We start from the raw sequence: 22,624 nt of genomic DNA, 5'->3' as shown, positions 1-22,624 counted from the left end.
TTGGTTGCCTATTATAGCTTTCGATCTTCTCTTCGTTCTTGGTTGCCCCTCATAGCTTTCACTTGTCTCATAGTTCTTGGTTGTGTCTTATAGCTTTTGGTTGTCTCATCTTTCTTAAGTGTCTCTTATGATTTTCAATCATCTCATCGTTCTTGGTTGCCCCTCATAACTTATAATCATCTCATCATTCTGGGTTTCCTCCTTATAGATTTGGATTGCGTCTTATCGTTCTTGGTCGTCTGCTAATACTCTTCGTCGCCCCCTTGTCGCTCTCGTTCATCTCATCGTTCCTTATCGCTTCCTAATCCTCTTTGTTGTCCCTCTTGATTTTGATTACCTGTTGTCCTTGGTCGCTGTCTTACAGTCTTTGTTGCCCCTTTTTGCACTTGATCATCTCATCACTTTTGGCCTGCTTCTGCTACTCTTTCTTGCGTCTTCCTGCTTTGGAGCATTTCTTATTGTTCATGGTCGTCTACTAGACTTGTTGCCCCTTGTTTTCCTCAATCCATCCCGTTTGCTGCGGATCGCCTCTTGTCGTGGTCCTCGAGTGCCGCGTTCTGTTGCTTTGCCGCTAGGTTGGTGCTATGTAAGTCACATGCATGCGGTTTGCACTCCTTATGTCAGATGCACAGGGTTGCCCCTGATTGTTTTTCAGTTGCCCGCTGCGCTTTGTGATTGGCAATCCAACTCTTCTTGATCGACGCTTGCTGTTTGCAGTCGTATCCTATGGTTCTTCCTAAGGGTGTCTTACAATTTTTGACCCCCCCCTTATTTTTATCTGTCAACTCATTGTTTCCTAAAGTCTTTTCTCGTTCTCTCTCAGCCGCCTTTTATTGATCCAAGTCGCCCCTCAGTCTGGGTCCTGTAGCAGTTTTTGTTCACTTTGTTAACAATGTTTCATTGTCCCTTAACGCCCCCGGTCCCGGATTACCAAGGCGTTCTGGCACGTGGTTAAATGGCGGGCTCTTCAGGGAGCAAGAGGGAAGGGGGCAGTAGGGGAGGGGGGCACCAAGGGAGGACTGGCAGACATCCCAAGATGGCATCCGTCACAGAAGCACCAGGAGGCAGTGCCATCGGCCATGGACTAGCATCTTTGGGGAATGGCAAGCGGTCAGCCTTATCTTTGGCCTTTTGAAGTAATTGTGTTGCATTTTTTTTTGGGGCTATTTTTTCTCCCTTAACAACTGTACCCCAATCTCATGGGGTGGAGAGGACAGGACTGGGATGACTGTGGACTGACTTTCTTGTTTGGATTGGTAGTGTGACGTCGTTGCCAATACTCTTGGCTTCCGAGACTGAGGTGGATTTGCCCACAAAATTGAAGGCAGTATTTTTGCAAACTTTCAGTATTTGTGTACCCCAAAACCTGGACTGCTCTTGAGGGGTGTTTGTGGTGCTTTAGATGCCTCTGTTGTAGGAGGACAGACTTTAAAAGTAAAATACTGCCCCATCCTAAAGTAAAATTGACCCTTTTAAAATGGCGGCCCTGCCTGAATGGAAACTGCAGCTCCTGGAGAGGAAGAGGAAGGAAGAGGAGGATGGCCGGAAGCGTGAGATTGAGCTCCAGGAGAGGTTGTCCAAGATGCCCACCTGGAAGCGGGAAATCATCGAGAGGCGGCGGGCCAAGCTGGGCTCAGGGGCCTCCTTCTCGGAAGTTGGTGAGGGTGGTGGGGTCTGGCCACAGCATGGTGGACCAGGCCCCATCGGCAGTGGGAGTGGTGGCCCAGAAGAGGACGAGAGGACGGTCCTGCAGGAGAAGATTGGACCAGTGCACCAGAACCCGTTCATCAAGCTGGAGAAGCAGCGGAAGGAGAGCACCGAGAGTGACTCTGGCACCAAGGCGCGGAACATGTCAGATATATACAGCCAGATGCCGGGCGTACGGACCATTCGGGCAGAAAATATCATCATTATTGAGTCGGATCCCAGCTTCTTCCAGCTAGATGACCATCGGGAGGACAACAAGTCCAAGAGTGTGGAGGCCCTCAACAGCATGATGGCCGCAGGCAACCCCCGGGAGATCCATGCCAACGAGGTGCTCATCATCAAGTCGTCCATGAGCCGCAGTGTGGAAGACCTCAACACCATCAACCGTAGCCAGGAGGACAACACTCCAGGGCGGCCGCGCAAGGGCCAAGTCAGCCAACTGCTGAGCAAGTTTGGGCAGGAGAAGAGCAGCTGGTCCAGGACTTCCAGGTCTCTGAGTACGGAGAACCTAGCCGACAAGGACCCCAATGAAAGCTGTAATGACGACACACTATCCCCGGAGCCAGAGATGGCACGTGGCCGGCCACTCGCCATCCCGCGGTGGGAAACCAATGGACAGCTCAAGGCTAACCTCAAGGACAGGACCTCACCAGTGTCCCCGACTTCTCCCGGTACCCCCAGGACTCGCTCAGCTAATGACTCCAGGCGAAGCCCTCTGCCCCTCAGTTCAGAGGAGCAGAGGGCAAGGGACCACCCGCTCAGTCCAAGCCGGTCTCTGCCCCCCCAGCACAAGGTGGCACCCTTCCACAGTCAGCTGAAGTCCAAGTCCCTGGAGGTGCCCTCGCCCACGTCACCCTGCAGGTCGCCAGGCTCTCTGAGTCCTCTCATGCCCAAGCCCTGGCAGAAGGACTATCTGAGGCATGTGGAGGTGGCACAGGAGCCCCGGGCCAGCATGGCGCTGGCATCAACACCAAAGGACGTGACCATGCCCGCAGGTGAGGGGTCCCCTCTGGAGGGACGTAGCAGCCTCGAAGGTCCAATGTATGGAGTGCAGGGCGAGGACAACCTCCACAATGGCACCGGAGAGGAGGGCGACCAAGGTGCCACAAAACCAGACCCATCTTGGCGAAGTCATCTTGTTGACCCTGAAAATCAACGCAAGGGGGGTGAAGCAGCGAGCCCCCCAAAAAGGACATATGCAAGAGAAAGCAGCTGGGAGAAGGGGGCCACCATGTGCCTAGGATCAGCCATGTGTCTGGAGTCACAGGGGGTCGCCTACCTGGAGTCAGGGGCGGACGAGCGCCTAGGGTCCCCGGTGCTCCCAAGACCTGGGTCACCGGTGTCACCCGGATCAGGCTCACCACTGTCTGAGGGGCCAGGACCACCGGTGCCCACAGGATCAGCCCCACCAGTGTCCCCTGGGCCAGACCCACCAGAGTCCCCCAGCTCCCTGCCTGTGGCCACCATCCCCAACCTCCAGCGAGCCGTGGGGGCCTCCACCAGCCTGAACGATTCCTTCGAGATGCGGCCCTCTCCGCCGCCTGACCTGAGCCTCATCGCCGAGGGCGACCTGCAGGGGCTAGCACTCGCCAACCTGCGGCTGCAATCCAGGAACTCGTTCGTCATCGTGCCCCGGCGTCGGCCCAGCCCTCCCCCGGACCACAGGCCCATCCCCGGCGCGGCACAGGAAGCCAGCACGCTTCCTCCTCCCCAGCCCCGGGCGCAGAGCCCGGCCGAGGCGCTACCCTCCGACCCCCAGCCCGCCTCCCCGGGGGCCCCGGAGCCCCCCAGCATGAGCCGGCTCTACAACCTCAAGGCCCCGACCCCGGCGCCGGCGCCCAGGGCGCGCCCCGACGACGGGCGGCCCACGCCTTTCAGCCTCCGGAAGCCGGGGGCTTGCTTCTACCAGCCGGAGCGGCCGGGGGCCCGTCCCGTGGCCTCAGAGCCGGGGCAGGGGCCCCAGAGGGTGGGCGGTACGGATGAGAGCCCAGGCAGAGGAGGGCCCCTCCAGAGGCCACAGGGATCCGGGGGCGCAGAGGAGGGGGCCCCAGCCAGGCGAGGAGGGCCCCTCTCGGGCTCTGCACCCCCACACCCCTCCATGCAGCGGAAGAGCGGCAACACCATTACCATCAACCCCCGGAAGGCCCCCCCGGGGGCCGCCATCCTGGAGAACGGCGGACCGGCCGTTACTGTGGAAACGGATGCTGCCAGCAGGACAGAGGGGGGTCGCCCCCACCCCGTGAAGAAGCGCTACCCCACTGCCGAGGAGATCAAAGTGATCGGGGGCTACCAGGCCCTGGAAAGGTCCTGCCTGGCCAAGAGCGACCCCCAGCGGAGGAAGGTAGGAGGCGGGGCTCCTGGGGGCATGGGGTGATGTGTGGTGGAGCACTGTGGCTGGGGGGGGGGGGAGAGGCTGGGGGGTCAGTGGAGGCGATGAGGTGCTGCAATCTAATGCACTATCGGGGGGGGGGGGTGGTACAGAGGTGATGAGGTACTGCAGTCTGGAGCACTATCACTGGGGGGCGGTAGAGAAGTCAATGAGGGACTGCAGTCTGGAGCACTATCACTGGGGGGCGGTAGAGAAGTCAATGAGGGACTGCAGTCTGCTGCACTATCACTGGGGGGCGGTAGAGAAGTCAATGAGGGACTGCAGTCTGCTGCACTGTCACTGGGGGTCGGTAGAGAAGTCAATGAGGGACTGCAGTCTGGAGCACTATCACTGGGGGGCGGTAGAGAAGTCAATGAGGGACTGCAGTCTGCTGCACTATCACTGGGGGGTGGTAGAGAAGTCAATGAGGGACTGCAGTCTGCTGCACTGTCACTGGGGGTCGGTAGAGAAGTCAATGAGGGACTGCAGTCTGGAGCACTATCACTGGGGGGCGGTAGAGAAGTCAATGAGGGACTGCAGTCTGCTGCACTATCACTGGGGGGCGGTAGAGAAGTCAATGAGGGACTGCAGTCTGCTGCACTGTCACTGGGGGTCGGTAGAGAAGTCAATGAGGGACTGCAGTCTGGAGCACTATCACTGGGGGGCGGTAGAGAAGTCAATGAGGGACTGCAGTCTGCTGCACTATCACTGGGGGGTGGTAGAGAAGTCAATGAGGGACTGCAGTCTGCTGCACTGTCACTGGGGGTCGGTAGAGAAGTCAATGAGGGACTGCAGTCTGGAGCACTATCACTGGGGGGCGGTAGAGAAGTCAATGAGGGACTGCAGTCTGCTGCACTATCACTGGGGGGCGGTAGAGAAGTCAATGAGGGACTGCAGTCTGCTGCACTGTCACTGGGGGTCGGTAGAGAAGTCAATGAGGGACTGCAGTCTGGAGCACTATCACTGGGGGGCGGTAGAGAAGTCAATGAGGGACTGCAGTCTGCTGCACTATCACTGGGGGGTGGTAGAGAAGTCAATGAGGGACTGCAGTCTGCTGCACTGTCACTGGGGGTCGGTAGAGAAGTCAATGAGGGACTGCAGTCTGGAGCACTATCACTGGGGGGCGGTAGAGAAGTCAATGAGGGACTGCAGTCTGCTGCACTATCACTGGGGGCAGTAGAGAAGTCAATGAGGGACTGCAGTCTGCTGCACTTTCACTGGGGGGCGGTAGAGAAGTCAATGAGGGACTGCAGTTTGGAGCACTATCACGGGGTTGGGCGGAAGAGAGGTGATGAGGGACTGCAGTCTGGTGCACTATCACTGGGGGGCAGTAGAGAAGTTAATGAGGGACTGCAGTCTGGTGCACTATCACTGGGGGCGGTAGAGAGGTTATGAGGGACTGCAGTCTGGTGCACTATCACTGGGGGCTGTAGAGAGGTGATGAGGGACTACAGTGTGCTGCACTATCACTGGGGGGCAGTAGAGAAGTCAATGAGGGACTGCAGTCTGGTGCCCTATCACTGGGGGGGCGGTAGAGAGGTGATGAGGGACTGCAGTCTGCTGCACTATCACGGGGGGGGGGTAGACAGATGATGAGGGACTGCAGTGTGCTGCGCTATCACTGGGGGGCGGTAGAGAAGTCAATGAGGGACTGCAGTCTGGTGCACTATCACTGGGGGGTAGTAGAGAAGTCAATGAGGGACTGCAGTCTGCTGCACTATCACTGGGGGGCGGTAGAGAGATGATGAGGGACTGCAGTCTGGAGCACTATCACTGGGGGCGGTAGAGAGGTGATGAGGGACTGCAGTCTGGTGCACTATCACTGGGGGCGGTAGAGAGGTGATGAGGGACTAGAGTCTGGTGATGAGGTACTGCAGTCTAGAGCACAAGAAGACAAGCTTCACTGACATCGAGCAGGTATCGCTGGACAAAACAAGCTTCTTTCCTCCAGTACCTATACAGGACAGATACTGCAAGCTCCATTCACACTGCTCTCTTGGTTCTCCTCCCATCTTTTGGGGCCTTGCATGGACAGGATGCCAGTCACTCACAGGGCACAGATGCTGCCTGGGCATGGCAAACACCACTATCAAAGCAGGTACAACATGGGCAGAGCAAGCTTCGCTCATACTGAGCAGGCACAGCCATTGATGGACAGATAAGACTTATGCAGGGCAGCAATAGCATGGGCAATACAAGCTTCACTAACACGAAGTAGATGCAGACGAGGCAGGCAAGCATCTCTCAAACAGAGCAAGTGCAGTTCGGAAAGGGACAGTGTCTGCAGCCAGGGCAAACTTCATTCAACCCAGGCATGCAGGCAGTGCAAGCTTCATTCAGCCGGGAGCGGCAGGCAGGGCAGGCTTTATTCACATAGTGGGTGCAGGCAGGGCCAGCTTTGTTAAACCCAGAGATACAGGCAGGGCAAGCTTCATTCAAACCAGGGATGCAAACAGGGCAAGCTTCATTCACACAGTGGCAAGCTTCATTCACACAGTGGGTGCAGGCATGGGAATCTTCATTCACAAAGTGGGTGCAGGCAGGGCATGCTTCATTCACACAGTGAGTGCAGGCATGGCAACCTTCATTCACACAGTGGGTGCAGGCAGTGCACGTTTCTTTCACACAGTGGCTGCAGGCATGGCAAGCTTCATTCACACAGGGTGCAGTAAGGGCAAGCTTCATTCAACCTAGGAATGCAGGCAGGGCAAGCTTCATTCAACCCAGGGATGCAGACAGGGCAAGCTTTATTCACACGGTGGCTGCAGGCAGGGCAAGCTTCATTCACACAGTGAGTGATGGCAGGGCAAGCTTAATTCACACAGTGGTTGCAGGCAGGGCAAGCTTCTTTCACACAGTGGGTGCAGGCAGGGCAAGCTTCGCTCATACAGTGGGTGCAGGCAGGGTAAGCTTCGCTCACACAGTGGGTGCAGGCATGGCAAGCTTCATTCACGCAATGGGTGCAGGTATGGCAAGCTTCATTCACACAGTGGGTTCAGGTATGGCACGCTTCATTCACACAGTGGGTGCAGGCATGGCAAGCCTCATTAAACAGTGCGTGTAGGCATGGCAAGCTTAATTCAACCGTGGGTGCAGGCAGTGCAAGTTTCTTTCACACAGTGGGTGCAGACAAGGCAAGCTTCATTCAACCTGGCAAGGCAGGCAGGGCTAGCTTCATTTAACTCAGGGATGCAGGCAGGGCAAGCTTCTTTCACACAGTGGGTGCAGGCAGGGCAAGCTTCTTTCAAACAGTGGGTGCAGGCATTGCAACTTTATTCCCACAGTGGGTGCAGGTATGGCAAGCTTCATTCCCACAGTGGGTGCAGGCAGGGCAAGCTTCATTCACACAGTGGGTGCAGGCATGGCAAGCTTCATTCACACAGTGGGTGCAGGCATGGCAAGCTTCATTCATACAGTGGGTGCAGGCAGGGCAAGCTTCATTCACACAGTGGGTGCAGGCAGGGCAAGCTTCATTCACACAGTGGGTGTAGGCATGGGAAGCTTAATTAACACAGTGAGTGCAGGCATGACAATCTTCATTCACACAGTGGGTGCAGGCATGGCAAGCTTCATTTACACAGTGGGTGCAGGCAGTGCAAGTTTCTTTCACACCGTGGCTGCAGGCATGGCAAGCTTCATTCACACGGTGGCTGCAGGCATGGCAAGCTTCATTCGCACAGTGAGTGATGGCAGGGCAAGCTTAATTCACACAGTGGGTGCAGGCAGGGCACGCTTTTTTCACACAGTGGGTGCAGGCAGGGCAAGCTTCTTTCACCCAGTGGGTGCAGGCAGGGCAAGCTTCTTTCACACAGTTAGTGCAGGCAGGGCCAGCTTCCATTACACAGTGGGTGCATGCAGGGCAAGCTTCGTGCACACAGGTAGTGCAGGCATGGCAAGCTTCATTCACACAGTGGGTGCAGGCATGGCAAGCTTCATTCACACAGTGGGTGCAGGCATGGCAAGCTTCATTCACACAGTGGGTGCAGGTATGGCAAGCTTCATTCACACAGTGGATGCAGGTATGGCAAGCTTCATTCACACAGTGGGTGCAGGCATGGCAAGCCTCATTCAACAGTGGGTGTAGGCATGGCAAGCTTAATTCAACAGTGGGTGCAGGCAGTGCAAGTTTCTTTCACGCAGCGGGTGCAGGCAGGGCAAGCTTCATTCAACCTAGCAATGCAGGCAGGGCAATCTTCATTTAACTCAGGGATGCAGGCAGGGCAAGCTTCATTCACACAGTGGGTGCAGGTATGGCAAGCTTCATTCACACAGTGGGTGCAGGCAGGGCAAGCTTCATTCACACTGTGGGTGCAGGCCAGGGCCGGACTGTCTACCAGGCGTTTTGGAATGCTGCTGTGCTGGGGGCTGATTTCGTTGATGGGGACCTGCGTGTACTGAACGAAATTCGTTTTGCTTTAATTATTTCGAAGTACACGCAGGTCTCCATGAACAAAATCAGCCCCCACCACTGTGAAATCAACCCCCTGCTCGGCAGAATTCCAAAACGCCCGGTAGTCAGTCCGGCCCTGGTGCAGGCATGGCAAGCTTCATTCACACAGTGGGTGCAGGCAGGGCAAGTTTCATTCACACAGTGGGTGCAGGCATGGCAAGCCTCATTCAACAGTGAGTATAGGCATGGGAAGCTTAATTCAACCGTGGGTGCAGGCAGGGCAAGCTTCATTCAACCTAGCAATGCAGGCAGGGCAAGCTTCATTTAACTCGGGGATGCAGGCAGGGCAAGCTTCATTCACACAGTGGGTGCAGGTATGGAAAGCTTAATTTAAACAGTGGGTGCAGGCAGGGCAAGCTTCTTTCACACAGTGAGTGATGGCAGGGCAAGGTTCATTCACAAAGTGGGTGCAGGTATATCAAGCTTCATTTAAACAGTGGGTGCAGGCAGGGCAAGCTTCTTTCACACATTGGGTGCAGGCAGGGCAAGATTCGCCCACACAGTGGGAGCAGGCAGGGCAAGCTTTTTTCACACAGTGGGTGCAGGCATGGCAAGCTTCATTCACACAGTGGGTGCAGGCATGGCAAGCTTCATTCACACAGTGGGTGCAGGCATGGCAAGCTTCATTCACAGAGTGGGTGCAGGCAGGGCAAGCTTCGTTCACACAGTGGGTGCAGGCATGGCAAGCTTCTTTCACACAATGGGTGCAGGCATGGCAAGCCACATTCAACAGTGGGTGTAGGCATGGGAAGCTTAATTCAACTGTGGGTGCAGGCAGTGCAAGTTTCTTTCACACAGTGGGTGCAGACAGGGCAAGCTTCGCTCACACAGTGGGTGCAGGCAGGGCAAGCTTCTTTCACACAGCGGGTGCAGGCATGGCAAGCTTCTTTCACACAGTGGGTGCAGGCATGGCAAGCCTCATTCAACAGTGGCTGTAGGCATGGGAAGCCTAATTAAACCGGGGGTGCAGGCAGTGCAAGTTTCTTTCACACAGTGGGTGCAGACAGGACAAGCTTCGCTCACACAGTGGGTGCAAGCAGGGCAAGCTTCGCTCACACAGTGGGTGCAGGCATGGCAAGCCTCATTCAACAGTGGGTGTAGGCATGGGAAACTTAATTCAACCGTGGGTGCAGGCAGGGCAAGCTTCTTTCACACAGTGGGTGCATGCAGGGCAAGCCTCATTGAACAGTGGTGCCGTGTTATTGAGAGTATTCAGTCCCCGAGGGCGCACCTTACCTGAGGTGCTCCTTCACTAAGGGCAGTGTGTCCCTGAGGCTTTCTTTCACTGAGGGTGTATTGGCCCTGTGGTGCTGTGCAGTCCATGTATGAGGGTGCACTGCCTTAGAGGTGCTCCTTCACTGAGGGAGCCTGTCTGTGAGGGTGCACTGGCCCGGGACGCTGGGTCATTAAGAGCAGTCTGTCTCTGAGGGAGCCTGTCTTTGAGGGTGCCTTGGCCGGGGCCGCTGGGTCACTGGAGGCAGTCTGTCCCTGAGGGAGGCTGCCTCTGAGAGTGGTCAGTACTGAGGGAGCCTGTATCTGTGGGCGGTCTGTCACTGAGGGATCCTGTCTTTGAGGGTGCCCTGGCCGGGGTCGCTGGGTCACTGAAGACAGTCTGTCCCTGAGGGAGGCTGCCTCTGAGAGTGGTCAGTCACTGAGGGAGCCTGTATCTGTGGGCGGTCTGTCACTGAGGGAGCCTGTCTTTGAGGGTGCACTGACTCGGGTTCGTTGGATCACTGAGGGCAGTTTGGCACTGAGGGAGCCTGTCTTTGAGGGAGCCCTGGCCGGGGGCGCTGCTAGGTCACTGAAGGCAGTCTGTCCCTGAGAGAGGCTGCCTCTGAGTGTGGTCAGTCACTGAGGGAGCCTGTCTTTAAGGGGTGCACTGGCCCTGGGTCACTGAGGGCAGTCTGTCCCTCTGGAAGGCTGCCTCCGAGGGTACATCAAAACTTGGTTTTCGTTCTCTGCTCACTGACCGCTGCCTTGGCTGGAATGTGAAACACGTGAGCTTCACCTCCTCCGGGCTCAGATGCCTTTTAACAGCTGGCCCTGACGGTGGGGGGGGCAGGGGGTGTGGCATAAGCGTGGAATGGGAGCCTTTCTCGTCTCCACAGTGATGCCCGGAGCCTCTACCTCAGATCCCCTCCCTCCTGGGTCCTATCCCCGCCCCCTCCCATCCTAGCTCCGCCCCTCACCCTCCTAGCTCTGTCCCCTCGCCTGTCTAGCTCCGCCCCCTCACCCTCCTAGCTCCCACTTCCCTCTCAGAGTTGTCAAGTGCTGTAGTATGACTGCAGATATCTTTAGACACACAGGGTTCTGTAGCTCGAACTAGACTTCATGTGCCTCGGAGCGCTATAGACAGTCGGTGTATTTCAGAGCTGCCTACATTGGTTTTCACAAACATCCTTCGAGGTGTCAGAACTAGGCCTGGGCATGAAGTCCTGCTCCGCTCGCAGTTTTTTCCACTTTGCGCACCGCAAAGCGAGCGCAGTTGAGAAATACTCAGTGGAGCGACGTTTTTTCCTCACTCGCCAATGTTAAGTTAGTGAGCGCGAGGGAGGAAAATCTTACTCAGACCACCTCCCGGCGAGATTTCTCAACGCAGGCGGTCACGGATGGTCGCGACTGGTCACATTCCCAAACATCGATTCGCGTTGAGGAAGCTCCAGCTCGAACACCCGCTCCGCTGCATACAAAACTCTGCGTAGCACGGCGGAGTGTTTTGGTCACTTCGCGGAGTTCCACCCAGTCCTGGTCAGAACCGATGCAGAGTGGCTGCTGCTCAGCGCCAGATACATTGTGAGAACTGTGAACAGCAACAAGTGTGGACCTGAGGTTTATAACTCGGGGCGGGAGCGGGCCTGGAGTAAGGCAGGACCGAGGGCAGCTTGTTAATAAGGTTCCTAACTCAGGGCCGGAGCAGGCCTGGAGTAAGGCAGAGCAGAGTACTGTTTGTTGATGAGGTTTCTAACACAGGGTAGGAGCGCAGACCTGGAGTAAGGCAGGACCGATGACAGTTTGTTGATAAAGTTTCTAACACAGGACAGGAGCAGGCCTGTAGTAAGGCAGGACCGATGACAGTTTGTTGATGAGGTTTCTAACACAGGGCAGGAGCAGGCCTGGAGTAAGGCAGGACCGAGGGCAGTTTGTTCATAAGGTTTATAACACAGGACAGGAGCAGGCCTGGAGTAAGGCAGGACCAAGGGCAGTTTGTTCATAAGGTTTATAACACAGGACAGGAGCAGGCCTGGAGTAAGGCAGAGCAGAGTAAGGTTTGTTGATGAGGTTTCTAACACAGGGCAGGAGCAGGCCTGGAGTAAGGCAGGACCGAGGGCAGTTTCTTGATAAGGTTTCTAACCCAGGGCAGGAGCAGGCCTGGAGTAAGGCAGAGCAGAGTACAGTTTGTTGATAAGGTTTCTAACACAGGGCAGGAGCAGGCCTGGAGTAAGGCAGGACAGTGGGCAGTTTGTTAATAAGGTTTATAACCCAGGGCAGGAGCAGGCCTGGAGTAAGGCAGAGCAGAGTACAGTTTGTTGATGAGGTTTCTAACACAGGGCAGAAGCAGGCCTGGAGTAAGGCAGGACCGAAGGCAGTTTGTTGATAAGGTTTCTAACACAGGGCAGGAGCAGGCCTGGAGTAAGGCAGGACCGAGGGCAGTTTGTTCATAAGGTTTCTAACACAGGGCAGGAGCAGGCCTGGAGTAAGGCAGGACCGAGGGCATTTTGTTGATGAGGTTTCTAACACAGGGCAGGAGCAGGCCTGGAGTAAGGCAGGACCGAGGGCAGTTTGTTCATAAGGTTTATAACACAGGACAGGAGCAGGCCTGGAGTAAGGCAGGACAGAGGGCAGTTTGTTCATAAGGTTTATAACACAGGGCAGGAGCAGGCCTGGAGTAAGGCAGGACCGAGGGCAGTTTGTTCATAAGGTTTAGAACACAGGACAGGAGCAGGCCTGTAGTAAGGCAGGACCGAGGGCAGTTTGTTGATGAGGTTTCTAACCCAGGACAGGAGCAGGCCTCTAGTAAGGCAGGGCAGAGGGCAGTTTGTTAATAAGGTTTCTAACCCAGGGCAGGAGAAGGCCTGGAGTAAGGCAGGACAGAGGGCAGTTTGTTAATAAGGTTTAGAACACAGGACAGGAGCAGGCCTGGAGTAAGGCAGGACCGAGGGCAGTTTGTTGATAAGGTTTCTAACACAGGGCATGAGCAGGCCTGTAGTAAGGCAGGACAGAGGGTAGTTTGTTAATAAGGTTTCTAACACAGGGCAGGAGCAGGCCTGGAGTAAGGCAGGGCAGAGGGCAGTTTGTTAATAAGGTTTAGAACACAGGACAGGAGCAGGCATGGGGTAAGGCAGGACCGAGGGCAGTTTGTTGATGAGGTTTCTAACACAGGGTAGGAGCAGGCCTGGAGTAAGGCAGGACCGAGGGCAGTTTGTTGATGAGGTTTCTAATACAGGGCAGGAGCAGGCCTGGAGTAAGGCAGGACCGAGGGCAGTTTGTTGATGAGGTTTCTAACACAGGGCAGGAGCAGGCCTGGAGTAAGGCAGGACCGAGGACAGTTTGTTGATAAGGTTTCTAACACAGGGCAGGAGCAGGCCTGGAGTAAGGCAGGACAGAGGGCAGTTTGTTGATGAGGTTTATAACACAGGGCAGGAGCAGGCCTGCAGTAAGGCAGGACAGTGGGCAGTTTGTTAATAAGGTTCCTAACACAGGGCCGGAGCAGGCCTGGAGTAAGGCAGGACCGAGGGCAGTTTGTTGATAAGGTTTCTAACACAGGTCAGGAGCAGGCCTGGAGTAAGGCAGAGCAGAGTACAGTTTGTTGATAAGGTTTCTAACACAGGGCAGAAGCAGGCCTGGAGTAAGGCAGAGCTGAGTACTGTTTGTTGATAAGGTTTCTAACACAGGGTAGGAGCGCAGGCCTGGAGTAAGGCAGGACCGATGACAGTTTGTTGATAAAGTTTCTAACACAGGACAGGAGCAGGCCTGTAGTAAGGCAGGACCGAGGACAGTTTGTTGATAAAGTTTCTAACACAGGACAGGAGCAGGCCTGTAGTAAGGCAGGACCGAGGACAGTTTGTTGATAAAGTTTCTAACACAGGACAGGAGCAGGCCTGGAGTAAGGCAGGACAGAGGGCAGTTTGTTGATAAGGTTTCTAACCCAGGGTAGGAGCAGGCCTGGAGTAAGGCAGGGCAGAGGGCAGTTTGTTAATAAGGTTTCTAACACAGGGCAGGAGCAGGCCTGGAGTAAGGCAGGACCGAGGGCAGTTTGTTGATGAGGTTTCTAACACAGGGCAGGAGCAGGCCTGGAGTAAGGCAGGACCGAGGGCAGTTTGTTCATAAGGTTCATAACACAGGACAGGAGCAGGCCTGGAGTAAGGCAGGACCAAGGGCAGTTTGTTGATAAGGTTTCTAACCCAGGACAGGAGCAGGCCTGTAGTAAGGCAGGGCAGATGGCAGTTTGTTAATAAGGTTTCTAACCCAGGGCAGGAGAAGGCCTGGAGTAAGGCAGGACAGAGGGCAGTTTGTTAATAAGGTTTAGAACACAGGACAGGAGCAGGCCTGGAGTAAGGCAGGACCGAGGGCAGTTTGTTGATAAGGTTTCTAACACAGGGCATGAGCAGGCCTGTAGTAAGGCAGGACAGAGGGTAGTTTGTTAATAAGGTTTCTAACACAGGGCAGGAGCAGGCCTGGAGTAAGGCAGGGCAGAGGGCAGTTTGTTAATAAGGTTTAGAACACAGGACAGGAGCAGGCATGGGGTAAGGCAGGACCGAGGGCAGTTTGTTGATGAGGTTTCTAACACAGGGCAGGAGCAGGCCTGGAGTAAGGCAGGACCGAGGGCAGTTTGTTGATGAGGTTTCTAATACAGGGCAGAAGCAGGCCTGGAGTAAAGCAGGACCGAGGGCAGTTTGTTGATGAGGTTTCTAACACAGGGCAGGAGCAGGCCTGGAGTAAGGGAGGACTGAGGACAGTTTGTTGATAAGGTTTCTAACACAGGGCAGGAGCAGGCCTGGAGTAAGGCAGGACAGAGGGCAGTTTGTTGATGAGGTTTCTAATACAGGGCAGGAGCAGGCCTGGAGTAAGGCAGGACCGAGGGCAGTTTGTTGATGAGGTTTCTAACACAGGGCAGGAGCAGGCCTGGAGTAAGGCAGGACAGAGGGCAGTTTGTTAATAAGGTTTAGAACACAGGACAGGAGCAGGCCTGGAGTAAGGCAGGACCGAGGGCAGTTTGTTGATGAGGTTTCTAACACAGGGCAGGAGCAGGCCTGGAGTAAGACAGGACCGAGGGCAGTTTGTTGATGAGGTTTATAACACAGGGCAGGAGCAGGCCTGGAGTAAGGCAGGACCGTGGGCAGTTTGTTGATGAGGTTTCTAACACAGGGCAGGAGCAGGCCTACAGTAAGGCAGGACCGAGGACAGTTTGTTGATGAGGTTTCTAACACAGGGCAGGAGCAGGCCTGTAGTAAGGCAGGACCGAGGGCAGTTTGTTGATGAGGTTTCTAGCACAGGGCAGGAGTAGGCCTGGAGTAAGGCAGGACCGAGGGCAGTTTGTTGATGAGGTTTCTAACACAGGGCAGGAGCAGGCCTGGAGTAAGGCAGGACCGAGGGCAGTTTGTTCATAAGGTTTATAACACAGGGCAGGAGCAGGCCTGGAGTAAGGCAGGACCGTGGGGAGTTTGTTAATAAGGTTTATAACCCAGGGCAGGAGCAGGCCTGGAGTAAGGCAGAGCAGAATACAGTTTGTTGATGAGGTTTCTAACACAGGGCAGGAGCAGGCCTGGAGTAAGGCAGGACCAAGGGCAGTTTGTTCATAAGGTTTATAACACAGGACAGGAGCAGGCCTGGAGTAAGGCAGAGCAGAGTAAGGTTTGTTGATGAGGTTTCTAACACAGGGCAGGAGCAGTCCTGGAGTAAGGCAGGACCGAGGGCAGTTTCTTGATAAGGTTTCTAACCCAGGGCAGGAGCAGGCCTGGAGTAAGGCAGGACAGTGGGCAGTTTGTTAATAAGGTTTATAACCCAGGGTAGGAGCAGGCCTGGAGTAAGGCAGAGCTGAGTACTGTTTGTTGATAAGGTTTCTAACACAGGGTAGGAGCGCAGGCCTGGAGTAAGGCAGGACCGATGACAGTTTGTTGATAAAGTTTCTAACACAGGACAGGAGCAGGCCTGTAGTAAGGCAGGACAGAGGGCAGTTTGTTGATAAGGTTTCTAACCCAGGGTAGGAGCAGGCCTGGAGTAAGGCAGGGCAGAGGGCAGTTTGTTAATAAGGTTTCTAACACAGGGCAGGAGCAGGCCTGGAGTAAGGCAGGACCGAGGGCAGTTTGTTGATGAGGTTTCTAACACAGGGCAGGAGCAGGCCTGGAGTAAGGCAGGACCGAGGGCAGTTTGTTGATGAGGTTTCTAACACAGGGCAGGAGCAGGCCTGGAGTAAGGCAGGACAGAGGGCAGTTTGTTAATAAGGTTTATAACACAGGACAGGAGCAGGCCTGGAGTAAGGCAGAGCAGAGTAAGGTTTGTTGATGAGGTTTCTAACACAGGGCAGGAGCAGTCCTGGAGTAAGGCAGGACCGAGGGCAGTTTCTTGATAAGGTTTCTAACCCAGGGCAGGAGCAGGCCTGGAGTAAGACAGGACCGAGGGCAGTTTGTTGATGAGGTTTATAACACAGGGCAGGAGCAGGCCTGGAGTAAGGCAGGACCGGGGGCAGTTTGTTGATAAGGTTTCTAACACAGGGCAGGAGCAGGCCTGGAGTAAGGCAGGACCGTGGGGAGTTTGTTAATAAGGTTTATAACCCAGGGCAGGAGCAGGCCTGGAGTAAGGCAGAGCAGAGTACAGTTTGTTGATGAGGTTTCTAACACAGGGCAGGAGCAGGCCTGGAGTAAGGCAGGACCGAGGGCAGTTTGTTCATAAGGTTTCTAACACAGGGCAGGAGCAGGCCTGGGGTAAGGCAGGACCGAGGGCAGTTTGTTGATGAGGTTTATAACACAGGGCAGGAGCAGGCCTGGAGTAAGGCAGGACCGAGGGCAGTTTGTTCATAAGGTTTATAACACAGGGCAGGAGCAGGCCTGGAGTAAGGCAGGACCGAGGGCAGTTTGTTCATAAGGTTTAGAACACAGGACAGGAGCAGGCCTGGAGTAAGGCAGGACCGAGGGCAGTTTGTTGATGAGGTTTCTAACACAGGGCAGGAGCAGGTCTGGAGTAAGGAAGGACCGAGGGCAGTTTGTTGATGGGGTTTCTAACACAGGGCAGGAGCAGGCCTGGAGTAAGGCAGGACCGAGGGCAGTTCGTTCATAAGGTTTATAACACAGGGCAGGAGCAGGCCTGGAGTAAGGCAGAGCAGAATACAGTTTGTTGATGAGGTTTCTAACACAGGGCAGGAGCAGGCCTGGAGTAAGGCAGGACCGAGGGCAGTTCGTTCATAAGGTTTATAACACAGGGCAGGAGCAGGCCTGGAGTAAGGCAGAGCAGAATACAGTTTGTTCATAAGGTTTCTAACACAGGGCAGGAGCAGGCCTGGAGTAAGGCAGGACAGTGGGCAGTTTGTTGATGAGGTTTATAATACAGGGCAGGAGCAGGCCTGGAGTAAGGCAGGACAGTGGGCAGTTTGTTAATAAGGTTTATAACCCAGGGCAGGTGCAGGCCTGGAGTAAGGCAGAGCAGAGTACAGTTTGTTGATGAGGTTTCTAACACGGGGCAGAAGCAGGCCTGGAGTAAGGCAGGACCGAGGGCAGTTTGTTGATAAGGTTTCTAACACAGGGCAGGAGCAGGCCTGGAGTAAGGCAGGACCGAGGGCAGTTTGTTGATGAGGTTTATAACACAGGGCAGGAGCAGGCCTGGAGTAAGGCAGGACCGAGGGCAGTTTGTTGATGAGGTTTCTAACACAGGGCAGGAGCAGGACTGGAGTAAGGCAGGACCGAGGGCAGTTTGTTCATAAGGTTTATAACACAGGACAGGAGCAGGCCTGGAGTAAGGCAGGACTGAGGGCAGTTTGTTCAGAAGGTTTATAACACAGGGCAGGAGCAGGCCTGGAGTAAGGCAGGACCGAGGGCAGTTTGTTGATAAGGTTTCTAACACAGGGCAGGAGCAGGCCTGGAGTAAGGCAGGACCGAGGGCAGTTTGTTGATGAGGTTTCTAACACAGGGCAGGAGCAGGCCTGGAGTAAGGCAGGACTGAGGGCAATATGTTGATGAGGTTTATAACGCAGGGCAGGAGCAGGCCTGGAGTAAGGCAGGACCGAGGGCAGTTTGTTCATAAGGTTTATAACACAGGACAGGAGCAGGCCTGGAGTAAGGCAGGACCGAGGGCAGTTTGTTGATAAGGTTTCTAACACAGGGCAGGAGCAGGCCTGGAGTAAGGCAGGACCGAGGGCAGTTTGTTGATGAGGTTTCTAACACAGGGCAGGAGCAGGCTTGGAGTAAGGCAGGACCGAGGGCAGTTTGTTGATAAGGTTTCTAACACAGGGCAGGAGCAGGCCTGGAGTAAGGCAGGACCGAGGGCAGTTTGTTGATGAGGTTTCTAACACAGGGCAGGAGCAGGCCTGGAGTAAGGCAGGACAGTTTGTTGATAAGGTTTACAACACAGGGCAGGAGCAGGCCTGGAGTAAGGCAGCGCAGAGTACAGTTTGTTGATGAGGTTTCTAACACAGGGCAGGAGCAGGCCTGGAGTAAGGCAGGACAGTGGGCAGTTTGTTAATAAGGTTTATAACACAGGGCAGGAGCAGGCCTGGAGTAAGGCAGAGCAGAATACAGTTTGTTAATAAGGTTTATAACCCAGGGCAGGAGCAGGCCTGGAGTAAGGCAGGACCAAGGGCAGTTTGTTGATGAGGTTTATAACACAGGGCAGGAGCAGGCATGGAGTAAGGCAGGGCCGAGGGCAGTTTGTTGATGATGTTTATAACACAGGGCAGGAGCAGGCCTGGAGTAAGGCAGGACCGAGGGCAGTTTGTTGATGAGGTTTATAACACAGGGCAGGAGCAGGCCTGGAGTAAGGCAGAGCAGAGTACAGTTTGTTGATAAGGTTTCTAACACAGGGCAGGAGCAGGCCTGGAGTAAGGCAGGACAGTGGGCAGTTTGTTAATAAGGTTTATAACACAGGGCAGGAGCAGGCCTGGAGTAAGGCAGAGCAGAATACAGTTTGTTGATGAGGTTTCTAACACAGGGCAGGAGCAGGCCTGGAGTAAGGCAGGACCGAGGGCAGTTTGTTGATAAGGTTTATAACACAGGGCAGGAGCAGGCCTGGAGTAAGGCACGACCGTGGGCAGTTTGTTGATAAGGTTTCTAACCCAGGGCAGGAGCAGGCCTGGAGTAAGGCAGGACAGTGGGCAGTTTGTTAATAAGGTTTATAACCCAGGGTAGGAGCAGGCCTGGAGTAAGGCAGAGCAGAATACAGTTTGTTGATGAGGTTTCTAACACAGGGCAGATCTGGCCTGGAGTAAGGCAGAGCAGAGTACAGTTTGTTGATGAGGTTTCTAACACAGGGCAGGAGCAGGCCTGGAGTAAGGCAGGACAGTGGGCAGTTTGTTAATAAGGTTTATAACACAGGGCAGGAGCAGGCCTGGAGTAAGGCAGGACCGAGGGCAGTTTGTTGATGAGGTTTATAACCCAGGGCAGGAGCAGGCCTGGAGTAAGGCAGGACCGAGGGCAGTTTGTTGATGAGGTTTATAACCCAGGGCAGGAGCAGGCCTGGAGTAAGGCAGGACCGAGGGCAGTTTGTTGATGAGGTTTATAACCCAGGGCAGGAGCAGGCCTGGAGTAAGGCAGGACCGAGGGCAGTTTGTTGATGAGGTTTATTACACAGGGCAGGAGCAGGCCTGGAGTAAGGCAGATCTGGCCTGGAGTAAGGCAGAGCAGAGTACAGTTTGTTGATAAGGTTTCTAACACAGGGCAGGAGCAGGCCTGGAGTAAGGCAGGACCGAGGGAAGTTCCTGAGGATGCGCTGTCCCTGAGGTACTCCCTCATGGGCGGTGGGGGCACATTTTCCATTGAATTTACCACTAAATTAGCACAGGTGCACAGTTTTACTGATAAAACCATAAAGCACCCAAATGGTACCTTGTGTAAATCGTGTTTCTGTGAGTATTGATCACGAAGTAAAGTGTCTTGATCTGTTGTTATCCTGTTAAACTCTTTGTCTCCCGCTCATTTCTGAACTACAAAAAAGGTGCTTCTTTTATGCTTACCTCACTGCTGGATGCGTACATTTTATACACAGGTATTTACATTTTGTTGTGTGTTGCAAAAACAACATCCTACATTGTCACATAATGTACTTTTAAAAACTCCTCTCACTTTGCAGTCAGAGCAAGAAAAGTAAACACCAATCCCCATGTTAAAAGAAGAAGCAGCCTGACCTTTGACCTCTGTCCTTGAATCACCAAGTCTGACAAGTTAAATAGAGAATTTAAAGGCATCTGAATTCATTGCTCTGACTTGCAAGGTCCCACAGTTGGGAAAATACTGCTTTAGGCAGTTCTTGAAAACTTTAGTGTTCCAAACGGTGCTGGGCTTGGGCATGAAGAGGTTAACTTTGAGAGACATGTGGGTGGTTAATGAGTGGATATCCAATGATCCCTGCAAATCCAAATATGTAAAAAAAAATCCTTGGGTCTGATTGGCTGAGAGTTTTTTCTCTTGTTGGCTATTTCAGGTTTCTGGATCTTATGAGTCATATCCACAATACTGAAAGAATCTTAGTGGCTGGCAGTAACATCAGGAAACAAGCATTGGCATAGCCAATAGGTCTCGCCTTTGGGACCTTATAAGTGTCTTTGTTATGGTTGCTTTTTAATGTTTTTGAAACACTAGTTCACGAACAGTGTAATTTACAAGCGCCTTTTAAAGAGTCTCAGTGTTGGTGCGTGAATTGTAATCGTTCACGTTACAGTGTCGCGATTGCCATCAGTTGGCGATTGCCATCAGTTGCTTGCTAATACTGCTGTGCCATTCCACCATTCTTGCTTCTGCAATGCTGCTGTGTGGAGCTGTGATTTCACTTCCTGAATTTGCCATTGCTTGTTACCTTTTAACCTTGGCCATGACTCAACTGATCACATCAACCAGAACTTGTAACAATGCTCAGGCGGACAGCTTTCTCGAGCTTCAGTTACTCCTTTTATTTTTTACCTCCTGAGCAGCGTAGGTCGACTTGTCCCAGCACAAAAAGCCCAAACTGGCTTAAGATGTCACACTGGATCCAGTCTGGCACATGGGAGGAATTCATTTAGGGAGTCTGCCAGAACGAATGTTCATTAGAAACCAATGGAGGGAACAGACCGGTGTCAAGGTAATTCACTGTTGCTACAAAATTCCGCCAACAAAATTCAGATGTTTTATAATTTCATTATGAATGTGCTTGTCCAGAGCAATCGCAAACTGCTAAACCTATAGCCTCCTCCCCACATAGGTAATACCTTTTAATAACTTTATTATCCAGTGATTGCTGCTGGAGTTTTTTAGTCAAGTAGCTCATTCATCTCCAAAATCAGGAGACTCGTTTTATGGTTTCAGACTGAGTAAAGTAAGATAGGGCTGAATTTAGTCCGGTGACCTGGAAGCTGCATAGTTACAACATCTTCAAATAATAAATACTATGTATTACCTTCCCCACGTCACTTTAATCTTTGGGCTCCAAAGGTAGGTACACTGCACGGTGCGCCGCGGCGCGCTCTGAGACGAGCATCCACCATTCAAGGCAGTGCATGCATTTCATTCAGTGGTGAACACATGTATGTATGTATGTATGTATGTATGTATTGGATTTGTAAAGCGCAGGAATCACCCCCACAGGGGTATCTCCGTGCTAACATAGAAAACAGAGCAGATGGGCATAGATTACCCTGACCTAAATAATTCCGTCTTCAGGAGTTTTCTGAAACGCCCGAAGCTAGAGCATTTTGCGAGCTCCTCTGGTAGGGAATTCCAGTATTTTGGGGCCAGGAAAGGAAATGTTTTACCTCCACTTCGAATTTTCTTTAAAGCGCGGGACCACCAGCAGCCCCTTGCTTTCTGATCTAAGACACCGATTCGGGCGATACAATTTAAACTTATGTGCCATATAACTCGGGCATTTGCCAAAAACCGCTCTATGGGCAAAGCAGCAGAGCTTAAATTGTATTCTTTGACGAATAGGAAGCCAATGAAGCGACTTCAGTAATGACCCTGAGGTGGTACAAGGTGGTTTACTAAGGACTAAGCATGCGGCCACATTTTGAACGATCCGTAATCTGCTGAGAAGGGCCTCATATGGAGGGAAGGGCCAAGAGTCAATTCAAGTTAGACGTGTGTGTTCCATGTGTGGACATTATTAGCAAAATATCAATGAGAGGCAAAACATATCCAAAAAAGGACGTGGATCGCACAGACCATATAGCATTTAACATTTTTTGAATGCATATTACACACCCCAGATCCAGAGATACTGGTAGGCCATTAGGCATCAAAGCTAGGTCAAAATATTTAAAACACAAACAAAGTAATTGGTACAGCAAAACACAATTTGGGCCACAACCCCGCATTGCTTCTTCACAAAGCACCCTCTGACGCATACATCAATCTCAGTAATCCAATTAGAAAGATTTTAAAAAGCCCACGATGGCCAAGAAAATAAGAAAACGTGTTTAAAAAAGGAAGGCCTTTAAATGAGAGACTGGTCACTGTATCAACTTCATGTGTGACGTAAGCCTCTCGGATTCCACTCCCATCACAGCCAATGAGTGCGATCACTTTCCACAGCTTGAGTGTTCGACTAAGCCTTCTTCCCCACCAGGATTGGACGCAGGCCAATACCATCTGCTTGAAATCAATCCATCAAACTCACCAACTGCTTGTACAGAGAGCAGATCTCAGCAGCATGCTTGCTAACCAGCTGCTGCTTCACTGCATCCCTCACATACTACGTGGGCTAAGAAGGCAGATGTGGTCGTCATCAGAGATGGCAGGCTTTCTTTCAGGGGGTTAAGGGAGCTGGAGGCTTTAATTAAAGGTTTATGTTATCTTGGCTAAGTATGTTTGGAAGTATTAAAAAAACTTTAACGTATGCTAAGCTGCAGGGCTGGCGGTCCATCCCGTCTAATAGTGGCTGCGAGGAGGATGGCAGACTTCTAAACTTCGCCTACGAACTTT

General features: G+C 53.2%; 1 protein-coding gene across 1 annotated transcript in view; it reads left to right on the top strand.

Moving 5' to 3' along the window:
• Positions 1–354: 354 nt before the first annotated feature.
• Positions 355–22,624, top strand: part of PPP1R18 (protein phosphatase 1 regulatory subunit 18) — a 141,895-nt gene continuing 119,625 nt past the window's right edge. Inside the window, exon 1 of the mRNA XM_085611609.1 lies at positions 355–4,048. Coding sequence (XP_085467735.1) covers positions 1,478–4,048 — 2,571 coding nt within the window. The 5' untranslated portion in view covers positions 355–1,477. The remainder of the gene's footprint in view (positions 4,049–22,624) is intronic.

The sequence above is a fragment of the Triturus cristatus genome, chromosome 1_1, assembly GCF_964204655.1.
Source record: "Triturus cristatus chromosome 1_1, aTriCri1.1, whole genome shotgun sequence".
Classification (NCBI taxonomy): domain Eukaryota; kingdom Metazoa; phylum Chordata; class Amphibia; order Caudata; family Salamandridae; genus Triturus; species Triturus cristatus.
Note: the sequence above shows the minus strand (reverse complement) of the source record. Positions and strands in the feature narration are given on the sequence as shown.